The following is a 15017-nucleotide window of genomic DNA, read 5'->3' on the forward strand; positions in this document are numbered from 1 at the left end:
AGGTGATACAATTTAGAATCATTGACATTAAAGTGATATTATGTACGAGTACAGGGGTGTAACTTGCTTCTTTGTATCCACAGTGACTGATAGATGTCTCCACTAGGCTCTTGAATCTTTGGGTTTGGTTAATGAAGCTGTAATGGTAGCTCCCCCCTCTGGGCCAATAAGAGAAATAATTCACTTCTTTAACATGAGGTTTGTACAGATTAACACAGTAGTGCAATAGGTACATAACCATTTTCGAGATTTACTTTTTAAGAATTAGAGAAAATGTAACTTGTGTCTCTACCCAACCATCTTATTCCTTCTGTCAAACTCCATTGAGAAAAGTACACTGTGTTCTGACAAAATACTCTGCAGTAAAGTAAAAATAATACCACATTAGATTGCTGCATAAATATCGACAAACTTAAATATCCAAAAACAATTAAGATACATGAATAGAGGTGGTTTAATGTCATTATGATGCCAATAAGTACCCCATATATCATGGACTTGCAACCTTTTGTAAGCAGTCTTGTTTGGACTTCAATCTTCTGGTGGTCAGGTGTATTTAATGTACTAGGCTTGGGTATACAGTACCTTTAACATATGATCACTTGGCACAACAAGCTAACTACTTCATTAAATTGACAACTTCAAATTTCCAAACTTTAGAATAATTCAACTGATAATTCTCTTAAATCCAGCTATGTCAAGGCTGACAGGTGTTATTCTTTATAAAATCTCAGGAGTATAATCAAAGATTGGGTGGAATTTGTCCTTGGTGTCCTGAGCAAATTCAAAACAGTGTGCCACTACCTGTTTATCTCATTCAAAAGAAAAAGACACAAGGAACCCCCCCCCGCCCCCACCCAATATTCTTCATACTCTGTGATGTGGAAGTTTAGAGAAAATAAATGGGTTTTTTAAACTATTTCTTTAAATACCACCAACAGGCACCAATTCAAAACCCAGCAAGTCTCCTTTAATACCTGGGAAATTAAATTGTCAGCCCATTATCAGCAGGGTCCAGTCGTCTGTATCTAAAATGCAACAGCATGCAACTGAAGTACACAAGATTCTCCAAAAAGAGCAGGACATTTACTGGAGACTGCAGTTTTGCGAGGAGTGGAAAAGAGAGGACTACCAGAGCGAACACAGATTGGTGGTGGGGGCTAGTTGCATTAAAAATGTTAAGCTTTACCCAAAGTCATTTTCAAGCCAGCCAAGCATCAAATGGAACACAGTTTAAGGAAAGAGTAGGTACTGATTTTCTCTGAGGTCTGACAGCTTGGACATGGTGTGTGTCTGTATGTGTGTAGTGAGCAAACAAATATTCTTAGTATGCTGCATTATCCCTTGCTGTGAAAGCAGAGGTAGTGGAAAGAAATCATAGAACATCGCATTACCGGCTGGAATGTGTATATCTGAGTGTTTGTGTGCGTGTACGAAAGACAGAGATAAAGATGGAAACAGAAGGAGTGACAAAAGACTGATAAACAGCTACAGGGCTGATGGGTGGGATGAGGCTCTGAACAGAATATCTGCACATGTTGCAATTTCTCTCTCATCTCCATATCTGTTGTTTTCTTTTACTGCACATGCAGCTTTAAGCAAAGGTGACAAAAACTGGCATGAAATACAACTAGGCTGTACCTAAGTCTAAGTTCAGTCAGGAACACTAGTTAACACCAGATTGTTATTTTCATCTGTGGTAAATTTATATCTGGCAGCATCGCTCCATTTTGTCTCCCACCCTTCCACGTTCACACAGTACAAGGAAATATTAAGGCATTGTGAGCACACCTCCTGGCCTGTATACACACAAAGCCAGAGGCAGAGGGAGAGAGCCCCAGCAAGACCCCAGAACAGCAGAAAACAGCATTTATTAAGGCAGTAATAGAATCAAAAAATAAGCTGTAGTGGTGGGTTGTAAAGCTTCTTGCAGATGAGCAACTACTATGGGCAAAGTAAAGCAGCTTTAAATGCCTATATGGGATAAGGCATGCCTAGAAATGGATGTCTAGAAACTATCTACTGAGCCATCATTAATACTACGGTTCATTTATTAAATCTTACTGATAATACTGAATGTTTGTTAACAATGTATATAATCATTTGTGATTTAAGAACTTTAAAAATGTGAATTGCATGCGAGTCTCTTCAATTATACACATGATATACCCATTTTTAAATACTATTACCGATATAGGATTTTTAAAACCTATAATGGGAATCTAAAAATACAATATTATGAAATATTGACTGATGTGTTTCTTTTTCGGTAAGAGCCAGTAAAATCATCAGTGATATAGTTGATAAGCATGCAACTCAATAAGAGTCTTCATTTTTGCTTGTTTGTTCATTTGTTATCCTTCAGCTAAAGCTAATGCAATCCTGCAGTAGATTTAAGGTTAGGGTTTCCAGCTTTGTGCTACAGGTCATCGGGGTGGAATAAAACGTTAAACAAATGAAAAATTTGAGTGTTTTGGACCAGTTTGATTACAGCAGACAAAACATTACCCCACCCAAACAACTGTTTCAAGCTTGAAAAGATTGATGACTCTTGCTTTGATTGAAAAGCCTGCCTTAGGGTTAGAGTCTGTGCCTGAGTGAGACGCTATGACCAAGTGATTGATAGACCACAAGACCGGTTTAGCTCTGCAGGGAGCAAAGTCGTTGAAAATCAAAAGAGGGGACAGCGAAGGTCTATGATTGTATTAAAACACAGATGCGTGGAGTGACAGATGGACGCACACTGTGAATAAGACTTCTGTGACTCATTCAGGCCAAGTCTGTGTAGATCTCTGCCAAAAGCACAGCTCTGTCAGTAACTAAGGACACAATTATATTCATGTTGATTTATATACTGGGCTTTTCTGCTTTTCCTTCAGCTGGTACCCACTAAAAAGGAGGACATATTACTCATTGTTAATGCCTTTTCAATTAAGCACTAATTGAACTGTTATCCAATTCAGGTTTATGGTTAAGCCATCTCTACTACATTAAGCTCCCGATCACAGCTCTTCCACATTAATATGTCAAGTGAACACATGATGAGAAGAAACTGCATTCATTAGGTTACCCAGCAAGTGCGAGTTAAAACAATAAGTGTTATGATTTAGCTTTTCAGTATGAATCAAGAGGCTATGTCACTTACTTACAGCCAGTTTAATCTCCAATCTTAAATATTTGTTCTCCTTTGGACAAGCAACCGTCAATTGAGTGAATAAGAGCATTAAGAGTATAACTAAGCATAATACTGAATTATCTCAACAGTAATTACGTCTGCTCATTTATTGTTTATTAAAGAAAACACCCAGTCCACACAGGAACAGATTTTATCAACACAATTCCAGTGTTCCCTCTTCCTGTGCTGTGCCCCCCCCCCAGAGTGGCAGAACACGTGTGATCGCTGACAGTGAACATGTTCCCCTCCGACAACAGAACCCCAGAAACCCAGCAGTGTCGATGACAACGCACACCCCTGCCTACACTACTGTGAAGTTTCAATTACCGGTAGACTTGCTGCCTGACTGCTGCCAGTCACCCTGACGGGGACGGGAAAGACAAGCAATCCCACCAGGGTGCTGCAGAGTATCCTGGTTACACTCGTTATTTATCATAAAATATAGCTGGTTGCATTCAATGTCATGTTTAGACACACATAATAGTTTTTTGCAGATAAGCGGTCATTCAACAACATTTTTTTTCCGCTGGATTGAAAATGCAACGTTCAAATAAAGTAAAAGCAGTAAAAGAAGAACAAAAACAGCAGATAGAAATGAAAAGAATAATTAAATGCTAAAAACAATGGTAATTGTTCATGCCTTCCTTAAAAGATTCCCAAAACAAACTGGGATTTATTTCTTAATCTTGTTTCCCTTGGTATATAAATAACAACAGTGAATTATAAATCAATTACTGGAAGTCAGGATCCAGACCAAATAAAGCTAAATCTAAATCAATAAAACCTAAAATGAAACCAAACCTTAGTCTAACCCAATGTCTTGGGGCAAATCTCCAGAAGAAGTGTCTCTGTAATTGGTGCAGCAATGGTTGTGAAGGTTATGGCTATTATAGGTGAGCATGGGGAGGCATAACTGCTCACAACACCGCTCTCATTGTGTGTGAAGTAGAAGAGGGAATGTATGGTGTTCTGCTGCTCACCGTGACCTGTATCTTAATGAGGGGGACAAATCAATACTATGCTGGACAAAGAGCTACTGCTGCCATAGACAAAGGGTTTTTCAGTGGCAGCGAACATGGGAGCATGGTTCAGGTCAGCTTACATCTAAATGAAACATTCTGAAATTCATTTTAAGCATAAACACATCTTTTTCTGGCTTAATATTTAAGTCAGATTATTCTTTACGTTTAAGATCGCATGCTGTTGTCACTTTTTTGCTCAAGTTCTTCTCTTCTCTCGTCATGTTTTCTTCTTCTTTCTTCCTCCCATATTAAATCAACAAAGAATAAAAAGTCTTCCACCATCGGACAGCTAGATTGATTGATGACAGATGCAATGTTTACTCATGTAGCCGACGCTCTCAACTATTTCACTTTCTACAATGCTGAAAAAAAGTACACTCTCATTTCTCTTGACACCAGATATGCCAGTGGGCTAAAATAAATCCAGCAGTTTTCAAAACATTCTTACTTGTGCTGGTAATTTTCAACAACAAGTCAATTTTTTTTCTGGGAAAACAGCAGAATGGTATCTATAACTCACTCTGAACATATCCAGTCAACACTAGACTTAAAGCCAAAACACGTATTATATATACTGTGCGTGTCAAATGGCTGTGCAAATGACTTACAACATCAAAATTAACAGTCAATTCAGTAACAAAGCACTTTTTGTGGAATGAGGAAAAATCAAGAAGATAAATAGTGTATAAAAGCAAATATGAGGGGGATTCAAAACTCATGAACCACTAAAAACAAATGAATAAATCCTAAAAGTTAATAGGGTTGTCACTAACGATGTCAACAAAACTGATACTTCCAGTATCTTCGACGGCAAAATTCTGAAAATGTGACAACTGAATAATTGCAAAGAGCTAAACGAGCTTTACTGATCTCCTGAAAATCAAGTCAAAGTGTCAACTTTTTTAGAACCCTACAAGGCAATACATGTGGTGTGAAGAAGACTAGTGCAATAAAGACTGAAAAATCACTGTGAAAAGGTTCCCTCAGCCAACATAATCTATGCTTACCCATAGGGCTGTGCGATACGACCATAATCTCATATCACAAAAATTTAACATTTCCTGTAAATTCTGTGAATCTCGGGCAGCTCGACTTGCGTGAAGTGTTTCCAGCTGCGCGTCATGTAGCTGGAGTCGAGTGTTTTAACCGATGCATGAAACTATACCTTTTTAGACATAAGTTGTAACGGCCGCCGTTTTCTTTGTGAGTATTTATTACACAGCGTGCTGCGGGGAAAAGCCTGTTCTAACGATTGAGTCTAAGGTTTATTTTTTAGCACCGGGCGGCTCTTTTTTACTTCTCATCCGTAAAGAATCTACTCTTTCACGTGATTCAGTTTATTTTGAAAAGTCTCAACAGGATCTTGAACTTTATTGTGAAAGGTTTATGTGGAACATAAACAAGCGGACACGCGATGCTGTTACAGTCATTGTTGCTAACCACAACGCATAAAAACAGGTGCTTGTCCGTCTGTAGTGTGGTTATATTAAATATAAGAGAAAGAGAGAACTTTAAGAAATTAATATAGCCACTACAGTGACCATCAAAACGATGAAAAAATATTGCCGTTTTTATATCGTCATCCAATATATATATATCGTTATATCGAACAGCCCTACCTACCCATAACCTCACCCGAGAGCTCTTTCTTAATAAACTTATTGACTTTGTCCTGCCATTGGAACTAGTTTCTCTTTTAAATTACTGATACTTATGCTCTTAACATCAATGCAAATTTAATTCGATGGGTAATCTGTGCAGAGTTGCTCAACTGGATGATCTGAAGAGTAGTTAAAAACAATACATTTGAGAAAGAAATTAAACGATTCAATACACTTATTTGCTGACATTTTAAATTGACCATCTTAGCATTTGATTTTTCTTTTGTTAACAAAAAAATATGTCACACAAAGACATCGATGGGCTTAAAGACAGACAGGCAGGGGATGGACCCAACGCAACACAACTTGTTTAATGTTTCATCAAAGGTGAGCTCACTGTGGGTAGTAGACAATCCCGGAGTTTGACAAACACGGAGTAAAATGACAATGGGTGGGAGACGTCTTGGGCGAGAGGCTGTCTTTTAAAATGCAAAAGTCCATTTCCAGTTGAAAAGAACATTGGCTGCGTGCAAGCGTCTGACTTGACAATTACATGAGTGGTGCGAACGGCGCTGCGCCTCCACTGATAACCCGTCACATTCTATTAAAACTCCAGCACTCCAAAAGAATGCTCGAACAGAAGAAAATTATCACAGGCGCACACACATACGCAATTTTAAAACAGTAAAACCTTCTGACGAAGATTCTTTAGCTGCATTATGTCTGCTTTAAAGGAAGGAGAGACAAACTGGAAGGGGAATAGCAACTATCAAGTGAATTTATGCAGAAAATATAGCTTACAAAGAACGGAACAAAGAGTGAAAACGACTGTGTGTACGCTCTGGCTGCTGCTGAATGCTAAGCTATTGCAGAGTTATCTATCTGTAGTTTCAAAGGCTCCTAACGGCCTTAGGTTAGCCTTGGGGCTACAAGCAATAACTTCACAGCTTTAAGGAAAAGTTCTCTTAAATGTAGGGAGTTATTACTTCAGGAAGATACGGGCAAAGATACGCACAAGGACTTTCCTCTGTGACAGTTCAGTAAGACGCACCACCCCCTACGCTGCTGCTCCATATGTACAGTAAAAGGTGTTAACTTCTTGTCCTTCCTTTCCTTTAACTGCATCCTGCCTCTCATTTGTCCTGCCTTCCTCCCCATGAAAACAACAGAAATTAAATTACAGAAAACTTATGACTGAAACCGTTTTCTTCACAGAGGCTGAATGGAAAAGCACATCGCATCATAAGTCTCCCATCCTCACCATCTCTCTCGCTCATCACCTTTATTTATTTTTTAACTTTCGATCTCAGCAGTTCCAAATGAAGGACCCCTCATACACTTGTCCCGCGGCTAGGAATCACGTCAACGCTTCTCTCATCCTCGCTCTCTCTCTCTCTCAACAAAATGATTCATTTTTCTATTACGCCGATGAACGTGTGAAATGAGCTATATAATCAATAGCATAGGTTTGTAAACAGCAGACACACTCCAGGGAAAATGTGTTTTCTTTTTGAAAATAATACACTGCCTGTGTGTGTGTGTGTGTGTGTGTGTGTGTGTGTGGTAAAGGATGCTCATCTGACAATGTTTACAAGGGCAATTTGCAGGAAATAAAGACACAGGCAGCTCAAAATGAAGGTAAATTTCATAACGGCAGCAGGATGAACAGGCCGAGATTTAAAAAGAGGACAACAATATCTACAGCAAAGAGCTGTTTACTTACTGTACTATGTTTAAAGTGTAAGCCGTGCTGTGACATCGTGCTATGAGTTTTTATAATGCAGAAAAAGCTTTGATATATACAGTGTTGAGAATGGGTAGAAAAGGAATATATTCTATGAATTGCTGCTCACGGTGATGCTCACAGCCTAACATTTGTCGCTGTACCACTTGTGCTCTGCGTAACCGCCAAAAGGTTCACTTCAGAGTGCAAATGTGTGTGACAGAGCAGCAATGTGTGAAAATAAAATGGGACCCTTTTTTATGTACAACCTCAATTCCAAAATAGTTGGGACGCTGTGTGAAATGTAAATAAAAAAGAAGATGTAATGATTAGTGAAAATGAACCCAGATTTTATTCGCAGTAGAACGCAGCAAACGTAACAAATGTTTAAACCGAGAAAAAAAACAAAAACAGAAGGTCATTTTGAATTTGCAACACATTTCAAAAAAGGTGGGACAAGGCAAAGTTTACCAATCTGAAGCATTCCCTCTTCTTTTAATAACACTTAGTAAACTGGGAACTCAGGAGAACAGCTGCTGGACTTTTGGGAGAGGGCTGTTGTCCCATACTTGTCTAACAGAGGGTTCCAGCTGTTATACTTTTCATGAGGGTTGGTGAAAGGTCTGGACTGCAGACAGTTCAACATCTAAATTCTTCTACTATAAAGCCATGCTGTAATAGATTAAGTATGTATCTTTGGAACTGTGATTTTAAAAAAAATCCTCTCCTCTGAAAATACAAGTCTATACAATTTCTTCCTTTTGAACTGTAGTGATGAGATACATGCACACACATCCCCATCCATCCATCAAACATGACTATTATTTTGGACAAGAACAAACTTCCTCTAACAACAGCTATAACCCAATCTGCCATGGGAAACACACCAAAGTGACACCTTGTGCATATCTCTGGAATGCACAAGGTGTCTTTAACAAAACAGCAGTTTGTTTTAGAGATGGACCGATCCGATATTACGTAACGGTATCGGTCCGATACTGACCTAAATTACTGGATCAGATATCGGCGAGAAATAAAAAATGTAATCCGATCCATTAAATATCAAAAAAGCACCTCACAAAACTTGCGACATGGCGTAACTCGGCTCATAACCGTAGCACGTCGGAGCAGTGTGCTCAGGTGATAGAGCGGCTGTGTGTATTTGTAGCCTCAACCGGCATTTCATCTCCAGGAAGTTATCCCAGAGAGAAGTAAAGCAAGTGTGTAATGTTTGTAAAGCATTCCCATGTTAAGCTTAACAACCGATACATGGAGCGACTGCCTCTTCTCTCTCCCTCCCTCTCCTGCTGCTACTTCAATCGTGAAACTGATTAATGATCAGCTGATCGGCTTTTCTGTCGTGAGTCTGTCTCTCTTTGTTTTTGGCCCACTTTGCACCAGAAAGAGGAAACCAGCGGCTGAACAACAGCAGCACGTTTAAGCTTGATAAGCTGTTGTTAGAATTTATTTAATATTACTTTCTACACCAGGATCTTTTTCTAAGTAGCTGACGGCTGGTAACTGTGCAGGGGCGGATCTAGCAAAGTTTAGCCAGGGGGGCCGATAGGGCATTAACAGGGAAAAGGGGGCACAAAGACATACTTTTCTTTCTTATTCCCATTTAAAAAAAATTTTCACCCTGCATCAAATTAAAGTTGATTACATCGATTAAGCATCATGAGGTGGAGGGTGGGGGGTGGTTCCCTATTTTTTTTTGCTGGGAGTTTGCAACCCTATTAGTTAGCAGAAATATTAAGCAACCTAAGTACTCTTTAAAATACCAGAATAGGGAGGATGGAGTAGGTTTAAGTTTATTAGATTGATCAGTGTTGCTGAACTATAAAATATTTTGGGTGCAGTGTGGGTTTTTTTGGGTTTTTTTTTTTTTTTACATACAGGTATAACAGAATAGCTTTAGTGTTGTTGTTTATTTAAACTTGAGTATGAACTTATACAAAATGCAGCAAGTTATTAAAAAAACTGTTTTATTGATTAAAAAACACTATATCGGATTCATATCGGTATCAGCAGATATCTAAATTTATGATATCGGTATCGGACATAAAAAAGTGGTATCGTGCCATCTCTAGTTTGTTTGACACTGCACAACACTCCTGTGCCAGTTCCAGCTGACACTGTTCAAAAGGCAGGGCATGTCCTGTACAGCTAAGCAATCAGACATAAAGCTAACACAGCCATTAGTGGTCACATTCACACTTGCCTAACAGCAAATTAATCTAACCTACGTGTGTTTTCACAGTCAGAATGAACCTTAAGCACTCAGAGAGAGCACGTGCAAACTCAAACACAGAAAAGCTCTAGCCACCATGTTTTAATGCCAGTGTTGGTCATGGTGCAGATTTAGATTCATGTGCATTTTAAGATGCATGAAACTGTCAGCAAGATACAATGAAATTGCCACATTCACAGCAACATATTAACTACTTTTTTTCAAGGACTTACTAATAAGTGAGCACGGAGCTTCTCATCCTCAGCAGCAATCCTCTCCCGTATGAAAGCCTGCTGAAGGCTCTCTTGGGCCGCAGCTCGCTGTTCAGACAGGAGCCTGGACACTTCACCATGCACTTGGGACTTAGCCTCAGCATGTGCCTGTGTTGATGCCCGGGCCTTTTCTGCCTCCACCCTGTGTATCATCAAAAAAAAAAAGAAAAAAAAGTCAAACATTTCTACACCTTTAAAACCACTTAAATGCCATAATTTCATGTATAAATTAGCATGATTAGCATAATTTAGCTTACTGTACATTCATACATGCTTCCACATTAGGGAGAGAAAATCGGTTACATTGATACAACACGTCTGTATATGTGGCGCTTCAAAATCCAGTTTTCTATGTTTATTAAGATCAAGCCACAACAAATGAGCTTCTTCTGTGTTTACAAGACTACTTATATTCACATGACAAGGAGTTCTGAAAACAATTAAAAGGTCTCAAATGTAAATACGGTGCTAGTGAAGCAAACAGTAGATATTGGCAAATATCTACTGTATATGAATTTTATTTTAATCAAACATACATCCATAAATCCATAGACTGTATGTAAAAGACAGAAGTAGCCACCACAACGTCACCCACCGGTTTGCAAAGTCAGATTTTGAAAACTTGATTTTAGCATTTTGGCCATAATGATAACATTACATGCTCAAAAGACACGAACACCAAAAACCATAATAGAGTCCAATCCAGTGACCAGAATTAAATAAGTGGAATAAGTGGTTACCTCCTAGCCAGTACATTTCTAATAATAATAATTAATTATAACTCTGAATAATTACATTTTCCACACTAGGAAGAAAGAATTTCCTACACAGACCAAAATTATTTTTTGTGACAGGCTGTAAACAGTGTATTTACATTTTAACACGGCCTATAAACTAACTTGCTTTTGGAGCCAGCCTCACATGGCAAATCAAGGAACTGCACTGTTAGCCAATTTCATGTGGGCTCATTTTTTTCAGCTTTGAAGGTTGATCCATACTCATGTTTTTGCTATTCCACAAAAAGGACAGCTTTGAAAAGTAAGGGTAAATCAAAAATAAAAAGTTATAAAATTCACAGTCAAGTGAAACTGAAACCATTTATCAGATGTCTATCAGAGTTTATCAATTCTTTATAGTGAAGCTAAAGAGTGACTTTACAGTAAATAAATAGAAAACGCTAGCATTTAACCACAAAAAAGGAACATCAACCTTATGAAGCAGTAGTATAGACTGAGGCAGTACGCACTCCACAGACACAGGACCACCGTTTGAACCCTGTCACTGGGTTCTCATAGTTGCCTAGCAACGCACTCCCTATTCAGTGACAGTGTGCTTGATTGAATAAGGAGGAACATCCCTGAAACCCTGAAAGTCTTCCTCTGCTCGGAATCAAACAGTCACAGCAAGGTAAAATAAACAGAACAGACAGAGCGAGAGGCAATCTGAATTATGACAGACTGAAAGAAGATGGTGAGGATGTTAACAAACATCTGCATCACAAAAATCCAAAGAAAGCCCTGAAAAACACTCTTGACATGAATGAAAATGAGTCAAAACAAATTCCTCCGCATATGAATCAGCCATCTACAAACCTCAGCAGAGGTCTCACTCATCTCTTATTGTATGATAAGCAACGAGGAGACATTGTTAAAATCACAGCAGGTGTATCTAAATTGGGATTCATCAGAATAAGTAGTTCTTCCCATTTTATTTCATATCTTCACAAGAATTCAAGTACAGAAAAGTTAAATGACTCATTTACAGACTCATCAGGTTTGTGCAATATGGCTCATTATGATAATTTAAATGGATCATCCTACAAAGCAAGTGTATAGTGAGAGTCATGGGTGGCTTCCTCAACTCATGGCTATACTTCCTTGACATTACAAACACCCGATAGGATTTCATCTTTTATTCCATTTCAAAAGAATCACATTACCTCTTCATTCACTTGTGAATACACCGAACATTTCGACAACCACAATGGACAGATTTGACTGACCATTCCAAGACCTCGGCTTTGAGGAAATGATGGGTAGGTCGGGCTAATTAAAGTATGTATGATGTCTAAAAGCTGCAATACCATTAAATGTTAAATAAAGTCAGGTTACATGGGGACCCAGATGAAAAGCCTGCAAGAGAGACAAAAGTAAGGAGAGTGTGTGAGCAGTGGCGACATGACATGTTTGGCCCTGAGGAAGTGAAGCAAAGAAGAAGTGAAGCACAGAGTGAGAGAAAGAGATGGAGAGAGACCAGCCATGTCCAGTCTCACAGTCCACTGGGCTGCACACGTCAGCAGACTCCATCCATCATCAGGCTCCGACTCACGCACACACAGACACACAGGGTGCCTCCTAATGGCCTTTTACATTCACCATTTCCCCTCCGATCCACGCTTCCCTGCTTGCACTGCTAATGCACCTAAGCTACCTTTATCCAACAAGCTATTGCTAAAACTATGACACATGACTGACTGTATATCACTCTTCTCAAGAAAAAGGGTTTGGTTTCAGTCACGTGGGCCACTAAAAGCTACAAATTTCACATTTAGGACATGACAAGTCCGACACTTTTAGGAGAATAGAATTCAGTAAAAATGTACCCAATGAGACGTTTGCCATTTGCCATGTAAAAAAGGTTCATAAGTTCTTCAATAGATGATAAGGAAACTTTAAAATAGCGTGGTTTGTGTTGTTCTATGAAATATTGTTTTTCCATGGGAGTAGGTGAACTAAAAAATGTAAGCGATTCATATCACCTACAAGAGATCCTGACAAAGTATCAAAAGCTACCATATGAACAAAAGAAAGAAAGAGGGCCAAGAAAATAGACAGCCCAGCAAAAAAATCTTCTTTCTTTTTTTACCGACTTCCTCACAACTGCTAACCCAAGCAAAGACTGCTATCACTAGCAGGATGCTATCTGTCTGCTTCACCTCTATTGCTTTCCAGTCATTATTGCCCTGTCTCTGGGATATTGGACGCATTTTTCATTCGACTGTAGAAGATTGACACTAGGAGGAAGAGAGGGGGCTTTGAGGTAGAGAATGGTTGAACCACAGACGGAGAGGGAGAGAGAGAGAAAAAACAACACGTACAGAGTGCAGGAGAAGGGAAGAATATCATGTCTTTGGAGGATAAGTGGATGATGTTTGGCCGGGTTCAGGACAGAAAGAGGGAATCATTTGGCCGAGTAACCAGAGCTTTGATTGTTCCCTGGCTCAAGCCTTAAAAACAGAAAGATGGAAAGTCAGAACCACTGAGGAATCATTATTTTGAAGAGGAACAGAGCACAAGTGGGTCGAACTGTGTCGACCTTTCAAGAAAAGAACTCGCCACATTCGTGAGGTGACCTTGAACAGATGGACTAAGGAATACTTCGCTTCTTTAGGGCACTATTTTTAAATCTGGCAGACATCAGATCTGTGGCAGTTCATACGGGAAAAAATTATACGTTGATTTTGGAAATGAATTAAAGGCAAGCTTTGTGTGCATAGTCATCCATAGTCATCACACTTTCCAAAAACAAAAAGTCAAAAACAATGAGTAGAAAGAAGATTTCAAAAAATGCACTTTGCAGCTAAATATCATTACCTTTATGCAAATATCAAAACAAAGGAAAGTTTAAATCCATGCCTCCTGTTAACTCAACATTAGTCATCATCCTTATCTCTCCTCAGCTCTTCACCCATTAATCCTTCCTGTTGTCTACCTGTCATCTGCACAAGATGTGTCTCAATACAGTATTGAATACTGACAGGCCTGCATAGCAGTGCAAGCTCAACCCAAGTGCCTTGAAACAAAAGCATTTAAAGGCCCGATGCAATATTGATGTAAGGAATAATGTCGCAGAACGCTGGCTATGAATATTTTATAGAGCTATGCACTCGCTCTGACACACACAAACGCGCACATACACCGCACCTGACAGTGGGTGCTATCAAACACTGTAGCAGAGTTACATATAAATGCTTACCCTGACAATCAGTTTCGTGGGAGGTTTAATGCAGAAAACAGCAGAAAGAACATAAAAGCCTTATCCCACTCTTACTTTACCCAAAACTATAAAGACACGATCGCAAAAGTCTTAGGAGCTACAATCAAGCCTCATCAGTAGCTAACACTTTTAGTTTCACCTGATTTCTTCTCCTATCAGACAAAGTGAACGGAGCTCCACCTCCCAACTGAGCAGAATAAGTTCAGAGGTCTGATGCTTATCATTCTGTGCAGGAGTGTCTTATGAAGCTAAAAGACTGGGATGATATTAGAAATGACATTTTAACAACCAAACTCCCTAAAACCGATTCTACAGATATTAGATTTGCTGCTAGAGTGGACAGACTCAATAAAAATAACCAAATACATCAGCAGTATGCTTCCATACTAAGAAATCCAGATGTCTGATTTTTGTTGTTGTTGTTTTACAGTTCAATGGCATTGGTACTGGCCTAATAAACTGGCGATAGGAGTAGTTTCGCAATAAAATTTTATAAGAGGCATCATTTGAAAGAAAGAGCTCTATAGAAAAGATCTCATCATGCAGAAAATCAAAGACTGAAATGACTGCATCACACACACATATACAGATATACTGAGAAAGACATGTTGAATTTATTTAACAAAAGAACTGTAAGGGTGCTTACTTACAGTTGGTGCTGCCCTATAAGCTCTCGGTGTCAGAGTAGTTATCAGGGATGCGAACAGATTGTTTCTAAGATGCTCCCTGCAATTATTGAGGAATTTCCAGTATAGGGTTCAGTGCTCAGGTGTAGTTGCCACCTAGCTGCTGATTTGGTGTGGTTGTTTGGCAGGGCAGGGAAGGACTGTTGCAAGGTGTTTCCAGGTTTCACACATGTTACACTGGCAGTACTATTTTTGAGTTCTACTTTTACAGGAAGTTTATTTTACCGAGAAGTTCCACAGACACTTAATTCTTTACAATTTATGAGAGCGGCCTAATCAAAGTGGCAGCCATACATACTCTCAGCTTTTTAA

General features: G+C 39.0%; 1 protein-coding gene across 5 annotated transcripts in view; it reads right to left on the reverse strand.

Moving 5' to 3' along the window:
- Nucleotides 1-15017, reverse strand: part of chchd3a (coiled-coil-helix-coiled-coil-helix domain containing 3a) — an 80062-nt gene that overhangs the window by 49280 nt on the left and 15765 nt on the right. For all 5 annotated transcript variants that reach the window (XM_005733440.1, XM_005733439.1, XM_005733437.1 and 2 more), the window contains one exon: nucleotides 9985-10165. In XM_005733440.1, coding sequence (XP_005733497.1) covers nucleotides 9985-10165 — 181 coding nt within the window. The remainder of the gene's footprint in view (nucleotides 1-9984; nucleotides 10166-15017) is intronic.

Source organism: Pundamilia nyererei, unplaced genomic scaffold (assembly GCF_000239375.1).
Source record: "Pundamilia nyererei isolate P.nyererei 1_Seehausen unplaced genomic scaffold, PunNye1.0 scaffold00052, whole genome shotgun sequence".
NCBI classification, from domain to species: Eukaryota; Metazoa; Chordata; class Actinopteri; order Cichliformes; family Cichlidae; genus Pundamilia; species Pundamilia nyererei.